Source organism: Paramisgurnus dabryanus, chromosome 3 (assembly GCF_030506205.2).
Source record: "Paramisgurnus dabryanus chromosome 3, PD_genome_1.1, whole genome shotgun sequence".
In the NCBI taxonomy this organism is placed as follows: Eukaryota; Metazoa; Chordata; class Actinopteri; order Cypriniformes; family Cobitidae; genus Paramisgurnus; species Paramisgurnus dabryanus.
Window position 1 is genome coordinate 18,624,565 of NC_133339.1, and position 22,684 is coordinate 18,647,248.

The 22,684-nt window shown below is 38.1% G+C and overlaps 1 protein-coding gene and 1 long non-coding RNA gene across 2 annotated transcripts in view; one reads left to right on the forward strand and one right to left on the reverse strand.

The window, feature by feature from the left end:
- usp43b (ubiquitin specific peptidase 43b) overlaps positions 1–22,684 on the forward strand; it is a 77,121-nt gene that overhangs the window by 32,329 nt on the left and 22,108 nt on the right. The window contains exons 4-9 of the mRNA XM_065252889.2: positions 5,299–5,391; positions 8,299–8,434; positions 8,770–8,914; positions 11,982–12,150; positions 14,929–15,040; positions 16,489–16,589. Coding sequence (XP_065108961.1) covers positions 5,299–5,391; positions 8,299–8,434; positions 8,770–8,914; positions 11,982–12,150; positions 14,929–15,040; positions 16,489–16,589 — 756 coding nt within the window. The remainder of the gene's footprint in view (positions 1–5,298; positions 5,392–8,298; positions 8,435–8,769; positions 8,915–11,981; positions 12,151–14,928; positions 15,041–16,488; positions 16,590–22,684) is intronic.
- LOC135734005 (uncharacterized) lies at positions 18,483–20,166 on the reverse strand. The gene is made up of 3 exons (XR_010527066.2): positions 19,880–20,166; positions 18,949–19,053; positions 18,483–18,657 (listed from the first exon to the last, which is right to left on the reverse strand). It is a non-coding gene; the product is annotated as an uncharacterized lncRNA (long non-coding RNA).

The window sequence follows — 22,684 nt, forward strand, 5'->3', positions numbered from 1 at the left end:
CATTTTTTATATGTGACCCAGTCTGTAATAACCATACTACAGTTTCAAAATCAAATTCTGAGATAATGAGAATCAAAGTCTGATTTCATTTCATTATGATTTCAATCTTTGATGTGACCTTATTCAATCAATATTAAAGATATGAACAAAAATAAATTTGACACACGATTTTTGATAAGACAGGCACATTTAAACCTTAAAGTCGCTTTGGATAAAAGCATCTGCAAAATGAAAGAGAAACCACTCAGTTTTCCGGCTGTAGTAAATTTTAGCAGGTGCATTTTCCCAATTCTCCATTGAAGTACATCCGAGCAGTTTACTGTACATCACTCATGCTGTCTCAAGCTGTTTTCTCAGTTCTAACTTTCAGACATAATTACATTTCTTTATAACTCCCTCTTTTCCTCCATCTGTTAGTGGCTGACTAATTTGTCCACTTTGTGTTCGTTTTATGATGGATCTACGACGGGTGTCAAAAAAAAACAGTATATCACCCAACTGCTCACAAAAAGTTTTGTACAAACACCTGGTCCAATCAAACGGCAAGCCTGAGCATGCACGTAAATACAGCATCTTTATATACACAACGACGATTAAATATGACTCAGTCGCTTGTTTTTGAGAAGTGTAACGAGTCATTTGATAAATGACAGCATGCTAGACATCTGCTTATGTTGGGGCGAAACCAAATGTTTTCCGTTGTACTTTTCGACCAATAGCAGAATATCTGCCGTCTCATCGTCAGTGTAAATCATGACAAGATGTTACATCAAAGTGAGAACATTTTATTGTCTTCAGTGTTACAGTTTTTATTGTGTGTGTGTTTGAAATATATAAAACACATGCTTTGAAATACACTGTTGGATTGCACAGGGCCATATGTGCCTACATTTGTGATGTAAAATGGTGTTATGGACAGTCCTAGGGTGAAGAAAACAAGAAATGGTAGTCCTGCAGTTCGAAAATGCTTCATTTGTGGCGTAAGAGTACAGACAGAGATTCATTGCTGTTCTAACACCGACAGGCCATGTTTGGAATTTAAATGACTCAGCCTCTCATCCAAGTGTCCCTCATACCAATTCAGATCAAGGTGGGAGTGTAATTCACATTAACCGTCTTCCAAATATTTAATAGTCTCGTTTTGGTTGTCTGGATTTATACTGCGCGTATATGCTGTAATAGATTTATACTGCGAGCGAGGAGTGTACTGTATTTGCACATTACTAGTTATCCCAGTATGATGTCATGATACCATAATCCCCCTTTGTGTAGTGTGCATCCCTTCACACCCCCTCCAAAGAAAATTTATGACATAAAACAATCTCAAACTTAGAATTTGAATTAAACAAAACATATTAAATGATTCAATATAGTTTTGTTGGTTAGTAGTAGTGTTATTTGTCAAAGGTTTAATTACACAGAATTTATGATAAATTAAAGGATTAGTTCATTTTCTTAAAAGAAAAATCCAGATAATTTACTCACCACCATGTCATCCAAAATGTTGATGTCTTTCTTTGTTCAGTCGAGAAGAAATTATGTTTTTTGAGGAAAACATTCCAGGATTTTTCTCATTTTAATGGAATTTAATGGACCCCAACACTTAACAGTTTTAATGCAGTTTAAAATTGCCATTTCAAAGGACTCTACACGATCCCAAATGAGGCATAGGGGTCTTATCTAGCAAAACGATTGTCATTTTTGGCAAGACAAATATAAAAATATGCACTTTTAAACCACAACTTCTATTCTTCTTCCAGTCCTGTAAAGCGCCAGCGTGACCTCACGTATTTGCGTAATGCCATGGAAAGGTCACGTGTTACATATATGAAACGCACATTTGCTAACCATTTTAAACAATAAACTGACACAAAGACATTAATTAGTATCATGCGACATACAACAACATCTGATCGGTCCTCTTTCTCCACACTTGTAAACACTGGGGTTTAGTTTCGCATACGTCATCCGTGACCTCTTGACGTAATGAAGTATTACGTGAGGCGCGTTGGCGCGTCACAGGACCGGAGGAGGACAAGAAGTTGTGGTTTAAAAGTTCATATTTTTTATTTTTCTTGCCAAAAATGTCAATTTTTTTGCTAGATAAGACCCTTCTGCCTCATTTGGGATCGTTTAGAGTCCTTTAAAACTGCAATTTTAAACTGCATTAAAACTGTTATGTGTTGGGGTCCATTAAAGTCCATTAAAATGATTAAAATCCTGGAATGTTTTCCTCAAAAAACATAATTTCTTCTCGACTGAACAAAGAAAGACATCAACATTTTGGATGATATGGTGGTGGGCAAATTATCTGGATTTTTATTTTAAGAAAATGGACTAATCCTTTAATATAAAAAGTCATAAAACTGGGGCCCCCTGGCACCATCTCACCCCCTTCAAGAGGGGCCCACCTCCCAGTTTGAGAACCACTGCCATAATTGAACAAATGTGAACTTATTTTGCTAATGTAAAGGAAACTCATTTACAGGAAGTGATGGTGGTGTGTTTTTAAATGACAGCGCTTATCACACAGATCTCATATATCCTTACTGGGTCACATAATCAGGAAGATAAAGGGTAAACATTAACTAAAGCTGTTTTGCTGGTATTTCCGCATAGGCTACACATACTGTGTGAAATATGTGTTGAATATTTTAGTATATGTTGAAATCTAGGTGGCCTTGTGCTTTTGACAAAATTTGCAAAGTTAAATAGTCTTACATAAGTTTATAAATGGACGCTGGTGTGTACATTGTTAGGATGAGCAGGCCACCTGCTGGGTATGTCAACATCCTAGACACAGGGAGGAGTTATTGTTTGTTTTGTTTACATAGGTTGATTGTTTCAAAATGAATATTTGATTGTTTGACAAGCTTGTTTGTTTTTCTCTGCCTACAGTATAATGAAGTTCATGCAGTTGCTTTGAGAATCAGTTGTTTTTGTATAAGGCCAATAAAGTGCTACATATATAAGTGTAGATGCATTGTAAGGATGTGTGCAATAAGTGCAATAGCAAGATTTTTTAGAATACTTTTTTTAGTATTTTTTTATTGAACCATACATGTCTCACATACGGCATGGTAAAAAGTGCACATCTGTGACTGCATATTAATACATGGTAGGTTTTAAAATAGTTTTATATTAATGTATTATTATTTTCCAGCTATAAATATCAATTTTATTTTATTGCTGTCTTTTCTGTACCAAGCACAGACCTGTATCAGGTTGTCACGTCCTGTGTAAGTGGATGCAGTGTTAGTCCTTTGCAATGTTTGTATTCCGGTAACACAGGCAGCTGATATGTGTTTCCTCAAGGATGAGACACATGTGGGCGAACAGCAGCGGTAAATCTCAGAATTATGGAGTTGACAATAACAGTAAAGTCTCCTTGTGACTCTGTCAGCTGGCTGGAGATATACAGGGCTTTTCTTAAAGTCCCCATGAAATCAAAATTTTATTTTTATGGCTTTTAGTATGACTGTGTTAGCCTTAAAGGACAAGTTCGGTATTTTACACTTAAAGCCCTGTTTTCAGTTTGTTTATGATGAAATAGAACGGTTTTGACTGAAATTTGGACGTATGATGCTGGTCCGAGAATTAGAGCTGAAGATCTTTGCCCGAACCCGACGGGACCCGTCGGGACCCGACGGGCTCGGGCGGGTTCGGGCTTCATTTCTAACATTTTACACGGGCTCGGGGCGGGCTCGGGCTTCCGCTCCGGCTTTGTGAGGTAAATGAGCGGTCAAGTTCAAATCAGTAGCGCAGGATCGCGCTGAATTCATTTACAGTGGATTTAATGATTTTCCTCATCAAAAACATGTAGCCTAATCTTGGTGAGTAGGTTTTTCAATGTATAACTAAATATGAATCGAGTCTTACATAATTTAGACAGAGGATATAGACTAATGTTGGCAGTAATGGAGAGAAGTGCCGACGCAAATCCCGCGGAGCCTGCCTCTTAATTTCGTTATTGCCAAATACCCATCTTAATTCAGAATGTATTATCTTAATTTAATTCGTTAAGAAATAATAATTTTATTGGCATATTTATAGTGTATTGCATAAGCCTATTTAGAATGAGATGTTACAATGTTACAGATTACTTATTTCTTTGTTTCAACTTCCAAGTGGCGTGTAGATTATTAGTCATGAATAAATAATGTTAAAATCCGTGTAAATTTCTCATTCTTGACAAAAGCTGTGTGTGTGCGCACATTTAAATAATGTCGGGCTGTAAACGGGTTCGGGCTTTTAAAAAGCTGTCAATCTAAATGTACGTTCGGGTTCGGGCTGCATTCTGTCGGGCTCCGGACATTTCGGGCCTAACTTTTAAGGCCCGATTACAGCTCTACCGAGAATTTTCGGTTTCTGTTGTATCAGCCCCCTTTACAATGGCTGCATAGGTGCACAGGTACAATCCTTCCTAAAATGCATTAAACTTTAGTTTACAAAGACGTGAAACTCACCGAGTGGTACGGGGTGTTCACTGATATGCTCACACAAAAATCGCTGCAAAAGATGCTTTCCAACAGCTGTTTTAGCATTTGTTGTAAACTTGGGGACCTATTTTTCCAAACGCCTCACACCCGTACATTCTTCCGCTTAGAGCTTGAATAATAGACACTCCAGCACAGTTGGTGGCGATAATCCGCTTTCGCCAATTGGAAGAATACAAACAACGTTCCCGGCAGCGGAGTAATACCGTACCTCAAAGCACATCTAATACAAGTCAATGGAGTTGGACAAAAACTACGATAAAACCTGTTGGAAAGCATCTTTTGCAGTGATTTTTGTGTGAGCATATCAGTGAACATCCCTGACCACTCGGTGAGTTTCACGTCTTTGTAAACGAAAGTTTAATGCATTTTAGGAATGATTGTTCCAGTGCACCTACTGTATGCAGCCATTGTAGAGGTGGGGCCTGATACATCAAACACCCGAAAATTCTCGGGCCAGCATCATATGTCCAAATTTCAGTCAAAACCGTTCTATTTCATCATAAACAATCTGAAAACAGGGCTTTAAGTGTAAAATACCGAACTTGTCCTTTAATGAGTGGCAAGCAAGGATGATGCAAAAAACTGCAAATGAGATTTTGGCAGCATCAGTTTCCGTTACAACTTTAATCCTGTATTCCCAAGAGAGTCCTGTGCTTCCTGTGACATCACTTCCTCCTCGGTTTTCTTAAGGGTCACACAATGGCTAATAGTTTCATTGTGTTTGTCTGTATTGTGTATTTTTTAGAATGCCGTTTATGTAACTTTTTAACCACTTGCGTCCTCTCGTTGTTTTTCTCAGGTCGTCTCTCACATGCCCGCACTGTCTTAAGCAGAGCAACACGTTTGATCCATTTCTCTGTATTTCCCTGCCGATTCCTCTAAGACAGACAAGGTGAGTGAAACTATACCTAGCCAAAGCATGTTCAGGTCACTAAATGATTCAGAAATGTCCTTTTTGCTTTCTTTTTTGGTAGCTGTGTTTCATTTTTTTATTTTAGAGACAGGCTGCCCTTGCGGTTCTCCTTCCATTAACTCAAAAGCAATAAAACATTGAGTTGCAAGGGAAATCCTTTTTTTATTGCAAAACCCTCTCAGACAATAATAAAATAATGTGCCACACACACACACGGGTGCACATATTTTTGGGATCCTGTGTAGCTCAGTGGTAAATCATTGCGTTAGCAGGGAAAATGGTAAATGCGTTTGAACCAAGTAAATACTAGGGATGCACCGAATCCAGGATTCGGATTCGGCCGAATACTGGGATTTTTGACGAGGTTCGGGTTCGGACGAATCTTAGATTTTTTCCACCGAACCCTAGGCTTGCGTAGCGCCAGTCGACTTCACACGCCCGTTGATTACACACATCGGCGTGGAGATGACATGGAGATAAGCAGTTTTTTTCGGTGAGCCTTAGAGGCGGTTCACATTTTGTGGACGCACCTGGAAAAACTAGCGCATCACACCGCATCGCTTTTATTATGCATAGGCTTATGGTAATTGTCAAAATAGTTTTTCCCACTTGTCATCCTGGCATAATGTTGCCTATCCTTTTTTACAGTTAAAATCAAATAAAATGAAAAATACACTGCTGTAGACGTTGTTTACTTCATTCATGTGTTTTACTGTGTTAATGAAATAAGGATGTAAGTAGGATTCGGTATTCGGTTTCGGCCGCATCTTAAACAGTGGATTCGGTATTCAGCCGAACCCAAAAAATCTGGATTCGGTGCATCCCTAGTAAATACACATACTTGATAAATAAAAATGAATACCTTTTTGTGCACTGTATGTTGCTTTGGATAAAAACGTATATGTCAAAATGTGTAAATGTAACAAAAAAGTTTATAAACCTTACAATGTGTACTCCTCATTTCTGTTGTTTAAAGCACAACAGTTATATTCCAGTTATATGTAGCTTCTTGAGTTGGTACTTTCTAGTTGAACACTTTCATCGCTCTTTTCCAGGAATTCTTTTAGCATCCTCTCCGCCTGCAGCCTAACTCTGCCCTCTCTTTCACTGTGGAGATGTGTTTTCAGATTTTAGGTCCTATTGTGTAGCTCTTGTTCTTAAAATAGATTTTAGTCACTTTATAGGTTAGTTTGAGAATTAGAGAGGTTCACTAAGGCCGCATTTACACTGCATGTTTAAAGTAACTCAATTCCGGATATTCCTGTATCAAGACTTATCGTATTGCATTTGTAAAAGCGACGTTGGCAAATGACGTCAACAGAGGTGCACACCATCCACGATCACATGACTCTTCTTACCAACATGATCACAAGTCGTGTTATAGTCACGAAAAAATGTATTCATTCGTGTCCATGGCAGGAAATTCAGCTTTTCAGTCTTTTACGTGTCACTCAGCACGAATTTCTATAAATAATTTTTCGTGTCCATGGCACAACTTTCTTTTTCGTGTCATTTTATGTATTGTTTTTTTTTTCCTTTTTTTAAATCATTGTCGCTTGGGGTTAGGGTTAGATCTGGGGGTTGGGTTAGGATATACTTTTATGTATTGTTTTCTACATGTTTTTCTTTCCGATTTTGAAACTATTCTCTGCTGGAGTTGGGGTTAGAGTAGGGGTTTGGGTTAGGATGTCTAAAAATGTAACAGAAGGTGATTCTAACCCCAACTCTAAGTGACAATGGTAAGTAAATAGGAAAAAAGAACTAGAAACCAATAAATAAAAATGCCACGAAAATTAAGTCGTGCCACGGACACCAAAAAACTAGAAATTTGTGCGAGTGACACGAAAAAGACATTTGTGCTTAAGGCACAAAAAAGCTGAATTTTGTGCCATGGACACAAATAAATTAATCTAATTTTTCATGGCTGTAACACAACTTCCTGTGAGATCAGTCTGCTTCTTAGCTATGCAATGGAGAACAATGGCTCCTAGTGGATTACCGTTGAAGTTTCATGTCTTGTTACAAAAATAAAGCTTTATTTAAATACTGTATAATCCTTTCATCCGTGTTCATTGCAAATCGTGACGTTTAAATTTTTTGTGGCTTAAGCTGTTCCGGGGCAGTATTTCTACCCTGATTGTTTCGCCAAGTGTTTAGTGTAATTGCAGAAATCAAGTCACTTTTAAAAGATGATGTAAGCGGGGTAATCAAAAAATGGATATAGTCAACAAATCTGAATTGGCGGTGTAAATCCGACCTTAGTTGATTTCTGAACTGGGCTGACCTATAGTCCCTTAGTGTTAAACATTTGATTTTTACAGTTTTGGAATCCATTCAGCCGATCTCCGGGTCTGGCGCTAGCACTTTTAGCATAGCTTAGCACAATCCATTGAATCTGATTAGACCATTAGCATCGCGCTAAGAAATAACCAAAGAGTTTCGATATTTTTCCTATTTAAAACTTTGATTTTGATTAAAACTGTAGTTACTTTGTGTACTAAGACTGACGGAAAATTAAAAGTTGCGATTTTTTTAGGAAGATATGGCTAGGAACTATACTATCATTCTGGCGTAATAATCAAGGACTTTGCCGCCGTAACATGGCTGCAGCAGGTGTTGTGATATTACAATGCTCGAAAATAGTCCCCTGCTATTGAACATTTTTTTAAAGAGGAATGTCCCTTTAAAGATTGTATTGCCCTGTCTGGTAAATTAATTTGTAAGTTTGATTTCAGTCATTAATTTCAAATTTCATAACCTTCCCCCTATTCTGGGGAAGGTGGGCGTTGATAAATGTGTTAGGATTTTGAAATATCCTTTATAAGTGAGTTTTAAAGACCTGAATGCTGCTTTTAGATCAATCAAGTATTTGTTCCTCCTTTGCAGGCCACTTTATGTGACTTTGGTCTTCAGTAATAAAGGGCAGAGGTATTTGCGAGTGGGGCTTGCTGTGCCTCTCTTTGGTCCTGTGGCGTGTTTGCGCAAGATGGTGGCAGACGAGGGGAAAATCTCTCCTGACCAGGTGACAGACGCAAAGACAGTTTCACACAGACAGACCTCATGCATGCAAACAATAAACACCTGTCATGCTTTATGCACACCCTGTTTGTTTTTACAAAATCCTATAATGTTGGGCAGTAATCAGATTGATATTTTGTAAGTTAAATGTGTTATATAGTTTTAATAGTAAAATTATTTATGTAAAATTGTATAATATGGGCTTTGCTAATATATTGTTCTTCAAGACTGTATTCTGTATTACAGTAATTATACAGTAAACCAAGCCAAGGTATATCAAAGACAACACGTTATCATGTTACAGTACATTAAGGTCATACTTCTTTACTTTCCCACTAGGTCATATTGACAGAAGTCTACACAACAGGCTTCCAGCGTTCATTCTTTGATGATGACGATCTGACCAGCATAGCAGAAAGTGATGTCATCTATGCCTTCCAAGCTCCGCCCCTTTTCGTCAGGGGAGGGTCTACACGAATCTCAGGTAAATGTGTAAATCACAAATTATTTACATTAGATGAAAAATATCCAAATGGAAAAGTTATGATATTGAAGCATTTACGTGTTTTTTAATCAGTGGTGATATTTTGGTGGACTATATACGCAGGTGAGCTAGCAGAGAAATCACAGGTGTAGTTCATCGCATTATGAACATGTTCCTCAAAGTTTTATAGAAACCTTAAAGTGTCCCAATACTTTAAACAGTATGTCTAAGTACACACATAAGTAAATAGATGTCCTAACTAAATGTAAGGGAGATACTAACTCTTTCCCAGCCAGCGGTTTTTTTTTTTTTTAAGTTGCCAGCCAGCACCAGAATTTTTCATGATTTTCACAAAAGTTTAATGCCTTCCAAAAAAAATTTCTTCTTAAAATGTATAGACATACAATATATCAAATAAAAGAACATACCCTCTCCTTTAAAAAAATCCCTGTTTCATCCTACCTTCATTAATTCTCTTTTTATCACTCTCAAATATGGGTAGCTTTCTTCAAAAACACAACATTTTAAGTTGTTTTTTAGATAATTGCATTTTTGTGAAAGAATTTTGATAGAAATCAGATTTAGAGCGATGTTCAAAACTTACACGGACATACAGCTGTTTGCCCTAGGGCGATACTTGCGAGTTGTATAAGTTGAGATCCACCTGTAATCCACCTGGTGGATAATAGCGGTATTGCGGAAAGCCGGAAATACTCGTCATTGGCAGGGAAGCGTTTTCTCTTAATTGACGAGTTAAAGATATCAAGGTTAGGGGTGGGCAATACAGCCTCAAAATTATATCATGATATTTAAAGAATTTTTGCGGTAATGATATTTATGACGTTATAAAAAATATGGAAAAGGAAGGGCAATTTCCATCCAAAATGAGCTGTCATCGATGACAGACTACCTAATTTGAAGTGTAAATTCATTGACAGCGATGCTCGGTTGAGTCATTAGTTAAATTTTTGGCCGCACATCACCCGCTGTTGCTAGTATCTCCTCCTTGCGTACAGCTTGGTTGTACTTGCGTTGCTGAGATGCTGGTCTTGCTCTCAGCTGTTGTTGCTTGCTGTGTTTACACCAGACGCGGTAGAGGCGGCAAAGTAATTTCAATGTTAAGTCAATGTGAAGACGTGGTGAAGCGCGTATGGAGGTCCCGCGGCACGGATTAGGTGTTTAGTGTGTGGCGCGGACACGTTTCCACCTCATTCGCGGGTCTAGTTAGGGCGAACGGCGCGGTCCGCGCGAATGGTGCTTTTTGTGCATTTTGCGTTTGATGCGAATTTGTGGCTGGTGCCTGAGTTGAAAAATTTGAATTTGGCGGATTTTCGCGCCGCGTTAACCAATCAGGAGCCTGCTTGCTGCTGTGGCGGCAGCCCCGCCCAGAGTCACTCATTCAGCATGAAGGCTTGATATTGTCCGTGAGCAGTCACCCAGAGCTATACGACACAAGTTCTTATTTCTATAGAGACAGGAATAAAAAGGACCTCGCTTGGAAGAGTGTCAGTGAGGACATTGGGCAACCTGGTAAGTTGTAAATAAACATTTCACTTTTGAGTCATGTGACATTTATCGACCCGCACCGTTTTTTTCCCCCCCTATAGTAAGGTGACTAATACAAACCGGTAACTCTCTCGATAAATGCAACTTCAGCCATCCTGCAAACAGATAACCACTTAGTACTTGCCCCTCCCACAAGAAGCGGATTTTCCTCTGTCAAATGCTTGCTTTTTCCACGAGTCTACTTCGCTCTACACACGCGAATGCATTCAAACTGTTCAAGCGGCAAACTAGGCGCGGTAGACGCGATTTTGACGCCTGAAACGCGGTTGGTGTAAACGCAGCATTAGGCAATGTAAATGCATCATACGTCATCATGCCCTATATCATTGATATCATGATATGAAATTTTTTATCAATTTTTATAAATTATACCGGTATTATCGTGAACGGTATGATATGGCACACCCCTAATCAAGGTTATATTTTCTTTACTTTATGTAGGATGATTTTATCACAAAAAATGACTTAAGCCGGGTTTTCACAGACATATTGACAGACACAGACAGGGTCATATTTTTCCTAACAGTATGTGTAATTGAACAGCTTGGTTGTTGATATGTTGACTTGAATGATGCATGTGACTGCATGTCAGTATGTTATCTTGACTTCTGCCTGACTAATATGCTGGTTAGCTATAAACTGTAAGTACACGGAATGGTTGCATTCATTTAAGTGAACGCTAAAGTTTTTTGTGGAGATGCAGACAAACAACTTTAAGTACGACACTTAGGACACTTTAATAGGAATAAGTCACCCAGAAATGCAAATTCTGTCCTTTCGTTCTCGTTCTAAACCTGTTATTTTGTTTGTGTGGGGCGCTACTGGGACATTTTCAGTGTCTTTATGGCTTGTAATGCTGTCATGCTGAAAAATAAGCAAAAAGATCTTTAAAAGTACCACATCAATAAACCATTTTAGTCGAGTCCTTTGGAACCATTCTTTTCTGTGAAAAACAGACTGCAATTTAGGTCATTATTCACAAAAAAACTATAATAGCATATGAGCTTTTTGTTGGAATGATAGATTTAATTTTTAAAGAATTTCCAAACACAGATGCCAAATGAAATTACACCCCTCTATATATTATACAGTATAAAATACTCTCAATGGTCCCTATTCATTCGTATTGAAAATAGCAGGGAAACAGAAAGCAGCATCTTTTGTGTTTTCTGGAAAAAATCCATACATACAGGTTTGAAACAACATGAGGTTGAGTAATAATGCCAGGCAGCATTTTTATTTGGGTGAACTATTGTAATTTCATGCATCTTTTAGGCTTGCTTCCCATCCATGATTTATTATGAAAACAACATGTAAAACCTTGATGTCTATTTAGGGCGTTAGTGTGTGTGTTTATAAAGGATTGTGTCAAATCCACCCTACTGTGTACAGTCTGTTCATCTGCTGTGCTCTCTCTCTGTCTGCTACAGATGATAATTCTGACCACAGATCAGTATCCGAAGGTGACTTCCACCTGTCCTTGTGTCTGTTTTCATTACAGGGTATCACCACAGTCTTCCGTCATCCCCGTTCAACTCCTCCGCGACGGAAAGTCAGAGACTGGCTGCGTCTGGAGCGTTGTCCTCAGAGTTTTTGAACCAGACAGATGGGATGGTGAAGATCTTGCTGCTGGTGTGCAACACAGCCGGAGCAGGACAGCAGGCAGTGAGGTATATCTGAGATTTGATTAAGGGGAAGTGGAGGTCAGGGGTGCCAACCAGAAGCTTGCAAGTAATTTTTAAAAGGTTTGTGTAAGATGTATTTTTGGCGGCATCTGGTGGTAAGAGTGTGAATTGCAACCAACCTCAATTTCGAAACACCTAAGCTATGGTAGAACAAACATGTCGTCGTCGTCTGAGAAAGCGTAGGGATGAAATGCGCTCTGTTGAACAGTTTGTCCGTTTAGGGCTACTGTACAAACATGGCCGTGACTTCCTGCGATGTATGTAGATGAAAACAGCTCATTTGAAGGCAATAAAAACAATACAGTCTTTATACACCACCGATAATATAGTTATGTATATTATATCGTATATTTGTCAAGAGATCCTTCTAAAAGTTACACAGTGCACCTTTAAAATGAACTTTTAGTTCAACTTTCAGTCTAAAGGCCTTGACATTGGATTTTTTGACATTCATCTTAACCATCACAGTACATCATACAGTAAATGTTTTTAAAAATAAAAAATGTGTTCTCTTGTCTGCTGAAATGTGTGGTTCTCTTCCACACTTCAATGAAACTGATAGAAAGACAGAGCGCTTAAAACATATGGGTATCTCATTTAGAGGAGGTAGATAGAGTAGATTGTGAGTGAAGTTTTCATCAGTCTTTTCTCCAAGCAGACAATAATATGTTTACAGCCTGGTACAAAAAGTGTTTTTGGTCTAAATAGCTCATTTTGGCCTCTGGTTGAAAGGTATTAAGGCTAGAGATACAGTGCTGAGGCCATGTTACAGAAACCTGCTATATTTACATTTATTGCGACTTTTAAGTCTAGAAATAACAAACTGTACTATGTATATTTTTGTTTGTACAGGTAATTCAGCATGATATACAAAACTGACAGACACTCTTATCTTATCTTACTTTATCTGCTTAAATCTAGTCTCTGTTAGCTTTCACAGCCTTGTCAGGAAGAACTTCATTGCCGTTTTTGGCTACACAATTATCCGATTATCACATTCTGCTTTCCTTCAGCTATATTTTGTCTCTTTTATACACACCTTATGAGTCCTGGAAAAAGAATTTAGCTGGAAATATGATCACTACCCTCTTGCTCAAAAGGGTAGGGTTTCAAAGGCGTAGTTGAGGACGTTGAAATGTAGACTAAGAGTAGATTTTTTTATAAGTGAAGGTTTTTGCCAAGAAAAGCTTGCATGCACTTAAGGGGCATGTACACCAAAGCCCTGAAACGCGTCTGAAAACACCAGGCGGATGCCGACTGCTTGCCAGCTTTTTTCAGCTGAGCGCTTTAGTTGCTATAATACTTCTGCTTTGTTTATCAGTCATTGAAAGATGCGCCGTTTGGTTGTTGTGATATTTGTCCCGCCCATCCACCACTGTGATTGGACGGCTGAGTGAGAAGTGACATTTTGACGTGCTCAACGTTTCATCCAAATTTGAAACATTTTCCGTGTGCTGGCATTTAGCGTGGACAAAACCCACCAGCTGCTGGCATTTTGAAAAGTGCGGCACTTCCATTGGAAACAATTAAAGACATACGGCGTAAACGCCTTGGCGTGCACTCCCCCTTAGAGGCTTTTGCAGCAAGAGAGAGTCAAATTTGTTACATAACAATTTGTGAAAATAAGGCATTTCAATTACTGACTAATACATTTTTTGCCATTAAAGAAAAATTACTGATGCTCATTTACAAGAAAATTTATCTGATGCACTTAAGTCTGAAGTATGATACACTTTTTACGCGTATGCGAAGGTCCGCGTACCGTGCGCGTGACACAATTTTGTAATAATCAGAAGAGTGCGCGTTTACTGTATAATTAACAAGTCGACCGTTCACGTATGTTTACGTACACGTAATGTGGCATTCACACCAAACGTGGGAGCGGGCGAAGAGGTGGCAAGCGCGGGTGATTTACATGCTAAGTCAATGCAAAGACGCGAATAGGGTTCCTGCGGCGTGGTATGTGGGAATGGCGCAGTGCGAATGACGCGTTGCTGCGTGAAACGAACTTTGAACTTTTGCAGATATTCGCACCGCGGTAACCAATAAGGAGTTTGCTCTAGTAGTCACGTGATTACAGTGAGCAAGCAGACTCGCAGAAGCCCCTCCCAAGATGCGAATTTTCGTGTGAATGTCTTGAATTTCACGCGTGGGTTTCACGCGCGAATTAAGCAAGTAAACTCAAAATGTTCAAGCGTCCAACTACGCGCGAATAGCACGTTTTTGTCGCTTCTACCGTGGCTGGTGTGAATGCACAGTAAGAAAACTGACTATACTCTTGGCTTCAGAGGGTTTTGCTGTATTTAGGAGTTAAAAGGTGTGCAATATACAAGGTGTGTAAAGCCCCTGACATGATGCGAATTTCCGTGTGAATGTCTTGAATGACTAGAATTTCACGTGCGGGTTTCACGCGCGAACGAAGCAAGTAAACTCAAAATGTTCAAGCGTCCAACTACGCGCGAATAGCGTGTTTTTGCCGCCTCTACCGCGGCTGGTGTGAACGCACAGTAAGAAAGCTGACTATACTCCTGGCTTCAGAGGGTTTTGCTGTATTTAGGAGTTAAAAGGTGTGCAATATACAAGCAATTTTGTATATTTAACAATATACGTTATGAACATGTATTTTACATATTGATATGATGTAATTTGAACACATTTTCTAAATTATGCCATTTGTTTATGCATACTGTACAACTTAGTAATTCAGTCTGGTTTTGATTTATTATTATGACCCACAATACCATCATATCTGTGCGCCTGCAGATTTGGTCCACCATTTCTGATGAGAGAGGACAGGTCTGTGTCCTGGGAGCAGCTACAGCAGGGCATCCTCAGTAAACTTTATTATCTCATGATCAATGGATCACAAGCACAGGTAATACATCATCATCATCATCATCATCATCATCATAACACCTACACAAGTCTTTTTTTATATATCTTTAAAAACATGCATCAAAATATAAGTGCGTCAGATGAACAGATGGTTTTTTTTATTGTTTATACAGAGATGTTCCTGCATTCATTAGATCAGATAATCAGATTAGTTCAGTATTAACTTAATGGGCTTTATACAAGGTGCAAGAACAAACGCAATACAGTAAACAGCCAATCAAAAGTTAAATAGATATATTTATAAGACTAAAGTTATCTGTGACCTAAAAACATTGCCTGTAATCATATGGATGTGATTCTATACAGAAGAGTCTCATCTCTGATTCTCAGAATTCTCTGTTTTTAACCATTTTCAAGAGAGACTCTGCAATCTGATCTTTTAAAGTGATTATCTGGTTGCTGCTGTCAGCATCTGGTCACTTGATACTATATGCAGATCCTCCGGCAAGCCTACAAAAATCTTTGAGTTGGGAACACAAAGTGCATATACAAAAACTTAAAGACACTCACATTTAAAAATGATGATACACAAATGTTTGTTGGGACCTAATGACAAAATCAAATCTCTCACAATCATTCACTTTTGCTGGAACATGCACACTTTTATTAAAGAGATCCCAAAAATTAAAGTTCTGTCATCATTTACTCATGATGTTGTTACAAACCTGAATAAATGTCTTTGTTTTGGAGAAAACACAAAGGAAGATATTTTGAGTAATGTTTGGAACCAAACCAATCAGAAGCCCCATTGACTTCCATAGTATACTATTTTCTTACTATGGATATCAATGGGGCCTCTGATCGATTTGGTTACAAACATTCTTTAAAATATATTCCTTCGTGTTCATCAGAACAAAGACATTTATTCAGGTTTGTAACAACATTAGGGTGAGTTAATGATGACAGAATTTTCATTTTTGGGTGAACTATCCCTTTAAGTTTCTTTTGGTTTTCAGTAGTTAATAGCCGCCCCCTGGTGGGTGTTTTATAAAGTACCTGTCAGCTCACAGCACAGTTGACATTTATCAACATCAATGGGAAGTGTATGCAGATCATTACAACACATCAATGGACATGATTGAACATATAAACACATACCGAGACATTTAAACCAATGTCAAACAAATATTATATGTATAGATGATGCAGCATGCTATTAATTTAGTTACAAATAAATACCTTATAAATAAATAGGTATGCAATTTTTTTAGTATTTAATTAAACTCTGTTTTGATCTTGGTAAAAAAACAATTTCTCATTTATATTATCTATGTTTGACTTACCGTCTTGATGTTTCCCATAATCAAAATTGTATTTTATAAGTTATTCAATAATGTATTATTAATTTGAGACAATGGCCTATAAGGTATTCTTTAATATGCTATTTTCTTTTTGACATTTTCATTCTCCAAATCCTTTTGTTATCAGAATTTCAGGATGCTGTTCAAGATCCGCGTTGTTGGGGGATCTGCTTCTTATTACCTTAATCCTCAAGATGGACGGCCACTTTTCCACCCTGCAGTGGACAGGTAATAGTTTGTGTGTGCGTGCGTGTGTGTGTGTGTGTGTGTGTGTGTGCGTGTGTGTGTGTGTGTGTGTGTGTGTGTGTGTGTGTGTGTGTGTGTGTGTGTGTGTGTGTGTGTGTGTGTGTGTGTGTGTGTGTGTGTGTGTGTGTTTGCAAACAGATATGAATAAAAAAATACCATAACTTAATTTTCCCCAGAGGATTCAATAGATGCAATTCGGCTGAGAGAAAGATTTAAAAACTATTTGCCTAGGGTTCAGAAAACAATATAAAGTAACCCCAATATTATTATATTACGCTTTATGTTCCATATAAAGCAAAGATTAATTAAAGCATATTTCATATAAGCTTCAGCTGCAATACAGCGTAGATATGTAACAGTATAGATAGCAGAAGTTATGTAACATATGGGGGTGGTTTCCCATACAGGGATTATCTTAAGCCAGGACTAGATCTTAGTTTAATAAGGAAATATAACTAGTTCAAAAAAACATCACATTTTGAGGCAAAAACAAAGGGCACTGATGTATTTTACAATATGTCAGTGCAAGTTGTTTTCAGTCTGGACAGCTCTTAACCACCCCTATGTGTCATTTATCTGCATTACAATTTTCAAATTGTAGCTAAGGTATTTCTGCTGACTCCAATGTCTAACAACCTAATAAATATTTTACAGGACGTACAATGTCATTTTTTTAAAGCACACATGGGGAAATCAAGTCACTGCTTATCAACCCTTGTAATTGGATCATTTCATTTGGCTTACCCGGTTTAACACGAGAGTCGTTAATAATTCATCAACAGTGCACAGTCTTAGACACCATTGATATTATGTGACACTAATAGCATAATCAACATAAAGTCTGCATTTACTCACTGCTGTAAAAATTTATTCCCAATTCTTTCATTTCTTCCGTAATGTCTGTTAGTCACAGGCTTGCTGTTACGCAAAGCAAATAATATTTTTCATGTCTGGACCCACTATAAATCACCTTTAACTTTAAAGTTTAAGGGCCAGATTTACTAAATCGAGCAAATTAGTGTGAGCGTAGCACAATTTCAGAAAGTGCTGATGGGAGTGGACATTTCTGAAGGGGATTTACTGAGAAGGCACAGGTTTAAAATCTCGTTTCCATACTGACCAATGCAATCTACCAACCGCAGTGCTAATAGCATAGGGTTTAAGACATGCTTTTCTTAAATAATGGCGTTAATATCAGTAATCTGATGAGCACAAACCTTAGTAAATCACTTTGCGTGATTCATTTAAATACTCTCCTTCCATAAATGTAGCGCCTTAAAGCGAGACTCCTACAAATCTATAAGCAATAAGTTCAGTCATAAACAACTAGTCATTGCTTTTCTTTAGCAAAAGTGGCGTATGTGCAAGCGGTTAGTAATTCTGGCCCTAAATAGACTAGTAATATTTCCTAGAGGTCTGCCTTACTTTAAACGACTGTACACTGTAAAAAATTTCACTGTTAAATTACAGTAATATACTGGCAGCTAGATTTGCCAGCATATAGTTGTAATTTTACAGATTACCTACTGTAATTTACAACAACAGTTTTTTACTGTACAAATATTACGAGACAGTACTGTAAAAAAAGGGAGCTGCACAGTATAATACTGTCAGATGTTTGGATGCATTATACTGTTATTTTAGGGTTCCTGCTGTTATTTATACTGTAGAATGTGATTTTCTAGCATTGTTAAAATGTAATTTTAAAATAAACACTTAAAATTGCTTGCAAAAAAATTCTCAAACAAAGGATGATGATAAAACACTGTTTTTATTAAATATAACAAAATTCAGTGCATTCTTAAATGTCAGTTTCTGCCTCACTAATGAGACTGGGCTGAATAAAACATAATGCTGATGTCACATAAATATCACAACACTGCAGAATACAATGTGAAAGCCCCACTCAAAGTCCATGAAGTTTTTGATGAGGGTGGTCACATGGGGATTAACAGTTGCTGCGTTTTTCTGGACAAGCTTTCCTGTCTTCTCGGACACCTTCACCTGCCTGGCTTTTGTTCACCTCTTAGGGTTCACACCAATTAAGCATCTACAAAGTACAATGAGAAAAGTAAAGATTAATTGCAATGAAGACAGATAAAACCAACTGCATTCACAGTATAAATATTCTAGGTTGTTGCCATTCTGGCATTAATGAGAGAGAAATACTTTATTCAAAAACATGTAGCATGATATCAAATTTGGCCTAAACCCATGTCTATATCTTAAACTTCAACTCACTATTTAAAAGACCTAATGCAATCAAAGTCAATTTACAAAAAAGAAAGAGACACTAATTTAACGCAATGTGACATTCTTGAACAGCTAGTAGAGGATTTACCTTTGAACAAACTCCAGTGTCCTCGCAGCTTCATCTTGCCTTCACAGATGATGATGTTTTCACTGCTGATCATCCAACCTCCAAATGTTACTTCATCACCAGCAACTGATGCAGACAACAATTATAGTTAATGTCCCAAAAAACTATCAGATATTATACAGCTGCAAATCCATTACTTAGAAAAGCTAATGATATTAATTACAGAAAGAGATTTTTTAGACAGACTGAAAGACTTTTCTATAGGCCTACTGTTGTATTGTTCTATACTCCACACTTTCCCAGCAGTATCAGCCTTGGACTAGCCATTTTCAATATTTTACTATGTTCTTACCTCAACTTAGACGAATTAATACAGCCCTATCTTTTTTCAATGCATGCACTTCATCTTTGTACAGTGCCTCGTGAATGTAGCGTTTAGCCTAGCCCCATTCATTCCAATGGCTCCAAACAAAAGTATTATTTTGTGCCAAACTTACTTGTGTAACTACTCATGTTACTCACTTTAAATAGGGAAAACATGCAAGTGTTTGGTGGCTTCTAAATTCATCCCTGTTTGGAGCCATAGGAATGAATGGGGCTAGGCTAAATGCTAACACATTCACGAGGCACTGTACAAAGATTAAAAGTGCACACATTGAAAAAAGATACAAACAAATGGTGAAACAGAGCCCAATCCCTCATGTAGATTTAAAAAAAATATCAATAGATAATCGCACATCAGTCAGACATTTGATTAGATTGCAAATTAACATTAGCATCTTTATTTGTATTTAACCTATATAGCTAGTTGCCAATTCGTTTAACAATCTGCCCTAAATATGTCAAAATCAAATAAATCGTTTTTAGAAATATTTCAAAAATAAGCAAATATATATAACATTTTGTCAATTATTTTACTTAGAAACACAGACTCTGTTCAGTTTGTGCTTACCTTGATATACAGGCGAGGAGTAAAAAACAAGTGAATTCGTCGTCCGTCTCAGTGCTGGTAGGGTCACAATCGGAGTGAAAATGGATAGATAGTCTTTAATTCTGCTTCCTTCTCGTATAATAAAATGCAGAAAAACAGTGTAGTTAAATCAGTTTTACTCATGGTTGCAGATGAGCTCGTCACATGTCTGACATGCCTGACCAAACCAAAAAATACTGTATTATCCCGTAAGACTGAACAGGAGCTTGCTGTTATTATTTTGTTTGTCATATTAATGTTTATTTACAGTATTCAACTACATTTATGAGAAACGGTAAATTACTGTCCAAAATTCCCCGTTTTTTTACAGCAATTTTTTACAGTGTAGTTTATCAGGTCTCAGTCCAGGTGAAGGTGTTTTTGGCCCCACCTACCGCATTTTTGCGGGTGTACAGAATGATTGATGTAACCGTCTAGAGCTCGAATATAAGACAACATAACTTTCATTTTCGTAAAACAAAAGGTCGTCTTATATTCGGGACAGAGACGACAAGTGCAAAGGTAGTATTCATCAATATGTTAGGGATATATATATACACTGTGTAACATTATAAATTATATGAAGAAAAATGGTCTAAAGATGGTTAAATGGTATACAGTAATTGTATAAAAATGTTTGAATGCTGTTACTGTTACATTTTTGTAGGGTTTGTTTTACTTTCAAGCTATCTGAGTTCTCTTGAGTTTATTTCAGTGGTCCTGCTGTGCGATAAACTTTCAAAAGAACAAATGTTCTTCGTTGTCTCTTAATTAATGTTATTAAAACCCCATGTATTGAAAAATTGAAAGCTTTTTAAAGTGGTGTTATTAATTATGTTAGCTGCAGGAAAATGATTCCTTTAATGGCACAGTTTTTCAAAACTATTAACTACAGCAACATCTTACTGATAGTTTAAGATTCTCCTGAGATTCATGGCTTAGATCAAACCTAAATAAAATTTACAAAATGTATACAACATAGATGCATTAAACATCAGATTAAGTGGCCAGTGACTTCTTTTTCGAGGGCGCATGATGTGAAGCTCATCAGAACAAGTATTTAGTACATCATGTTTGTGGCTTGTCATGTCAAAATATGTGTTCAGCGTGTCATGTTAACCTATGTGCATCAAGCTACATGTCAAAATGTGAGCCTGCTGCAGACGTTTCGAAGGGGTTTATAACAAGCCACCAAACATATATTTTGACATGACGCATCACACACGAGGCACTGAACACATGTTTTGACATGAAACGCCGCACACATGACGCATCAAACACATATTTTGACGTGACGCGCCGCCAACATGACGCATCAAACACATATTTTGACTTTACGAGCTGCACACATGAGGCATCTAACACATATTTTGACTTTACGAGCTGCACACGACGCATCTAACACATATTTTGACTTTACGAGCTGCACACATGACGCATCTAACACACATTTTGACATAACGAGCCACACACATGACGCATCAAACACATATTTTGACATAACGAGCTGCACACACGACACACTGAACACATATTTTGACTTTACGAGCTGCACACATGACGCATCTAACACATATTTTGACATATCGAGCCGCACACATGACGCACCGAACACATTTTGACAAGATGAGTCGCACAAATGACGCACCGAACACATATTTTGACATGACGAGTCGTACACACGACGCAACAAACACATATTTTCACATGACGCGTCGCACACATGACGCACCGAACACATATTTTGACATGACAAGCCACACAAACGGCACACCGAACAAATATTTTGTCATGACAAGCCACACAAACGGCACACCAGCTGCACACACGCAGTGCCACAAACAGATATTTTTACATGACGAGCCACACAAATGGCACACCGAATACATATTTTGCCATGACGAGACACACAGGACGCCCAAAACACATATTTTGACATGACGAGACACACAGGACGCCCAAAACACATATTTTGATATGACGAGCCGCACACATGGTGCACCGAACACATATTTTGACATGATGATCCACACACACAACACACCGAACACATATTTTGACATGACGAGCCACACATACACACGAGCACCGAACACATATTTTGACATAATGAGCCGCACACACGGCGCACCAAACACATATTTTGACATGACGAGCCACACACATGACGCATCAAACACATATTTTGACATAATGAGCCGCACACATGACACACCGAACACATTTTGACAAGATGAGCCGCACACATGACGCACCGAACACATATTTTGACATGACAAGTCGTACACACGACGCAACAAACACATATTTTCACATGACGCGTCGCACACATGACGCACCGAACACATATTTTGACATGACAAGCCACACAAACGGCACATCGAACAAATATTTTGTCATGACAAGCCACACAAACGGCACACCAGCCGCACACACGCAGTGCCACAAACAGATATTTTTACATGACGAGCCACACAAACGGCACACCGAATACATATTTTGACATGACGAGACACACAGGACGCCCAAAACACATATTTTGATATGACGAGCCGCACACACGGCGCACCAAACACATATTTTGACTTGACGAGCCGCACACACGGTGCACCAAACACATATTTTGACATGATGATCCACACACACAACACACCGAACACATATTTTGACATGACGAGCCACACATACACACGAGCACCAAACACATATTTTGACATAATGAGCCGCACACACGGCGCACCAAACACATATTTTGACATGACGAGCCACACACATGACGCATCAAAC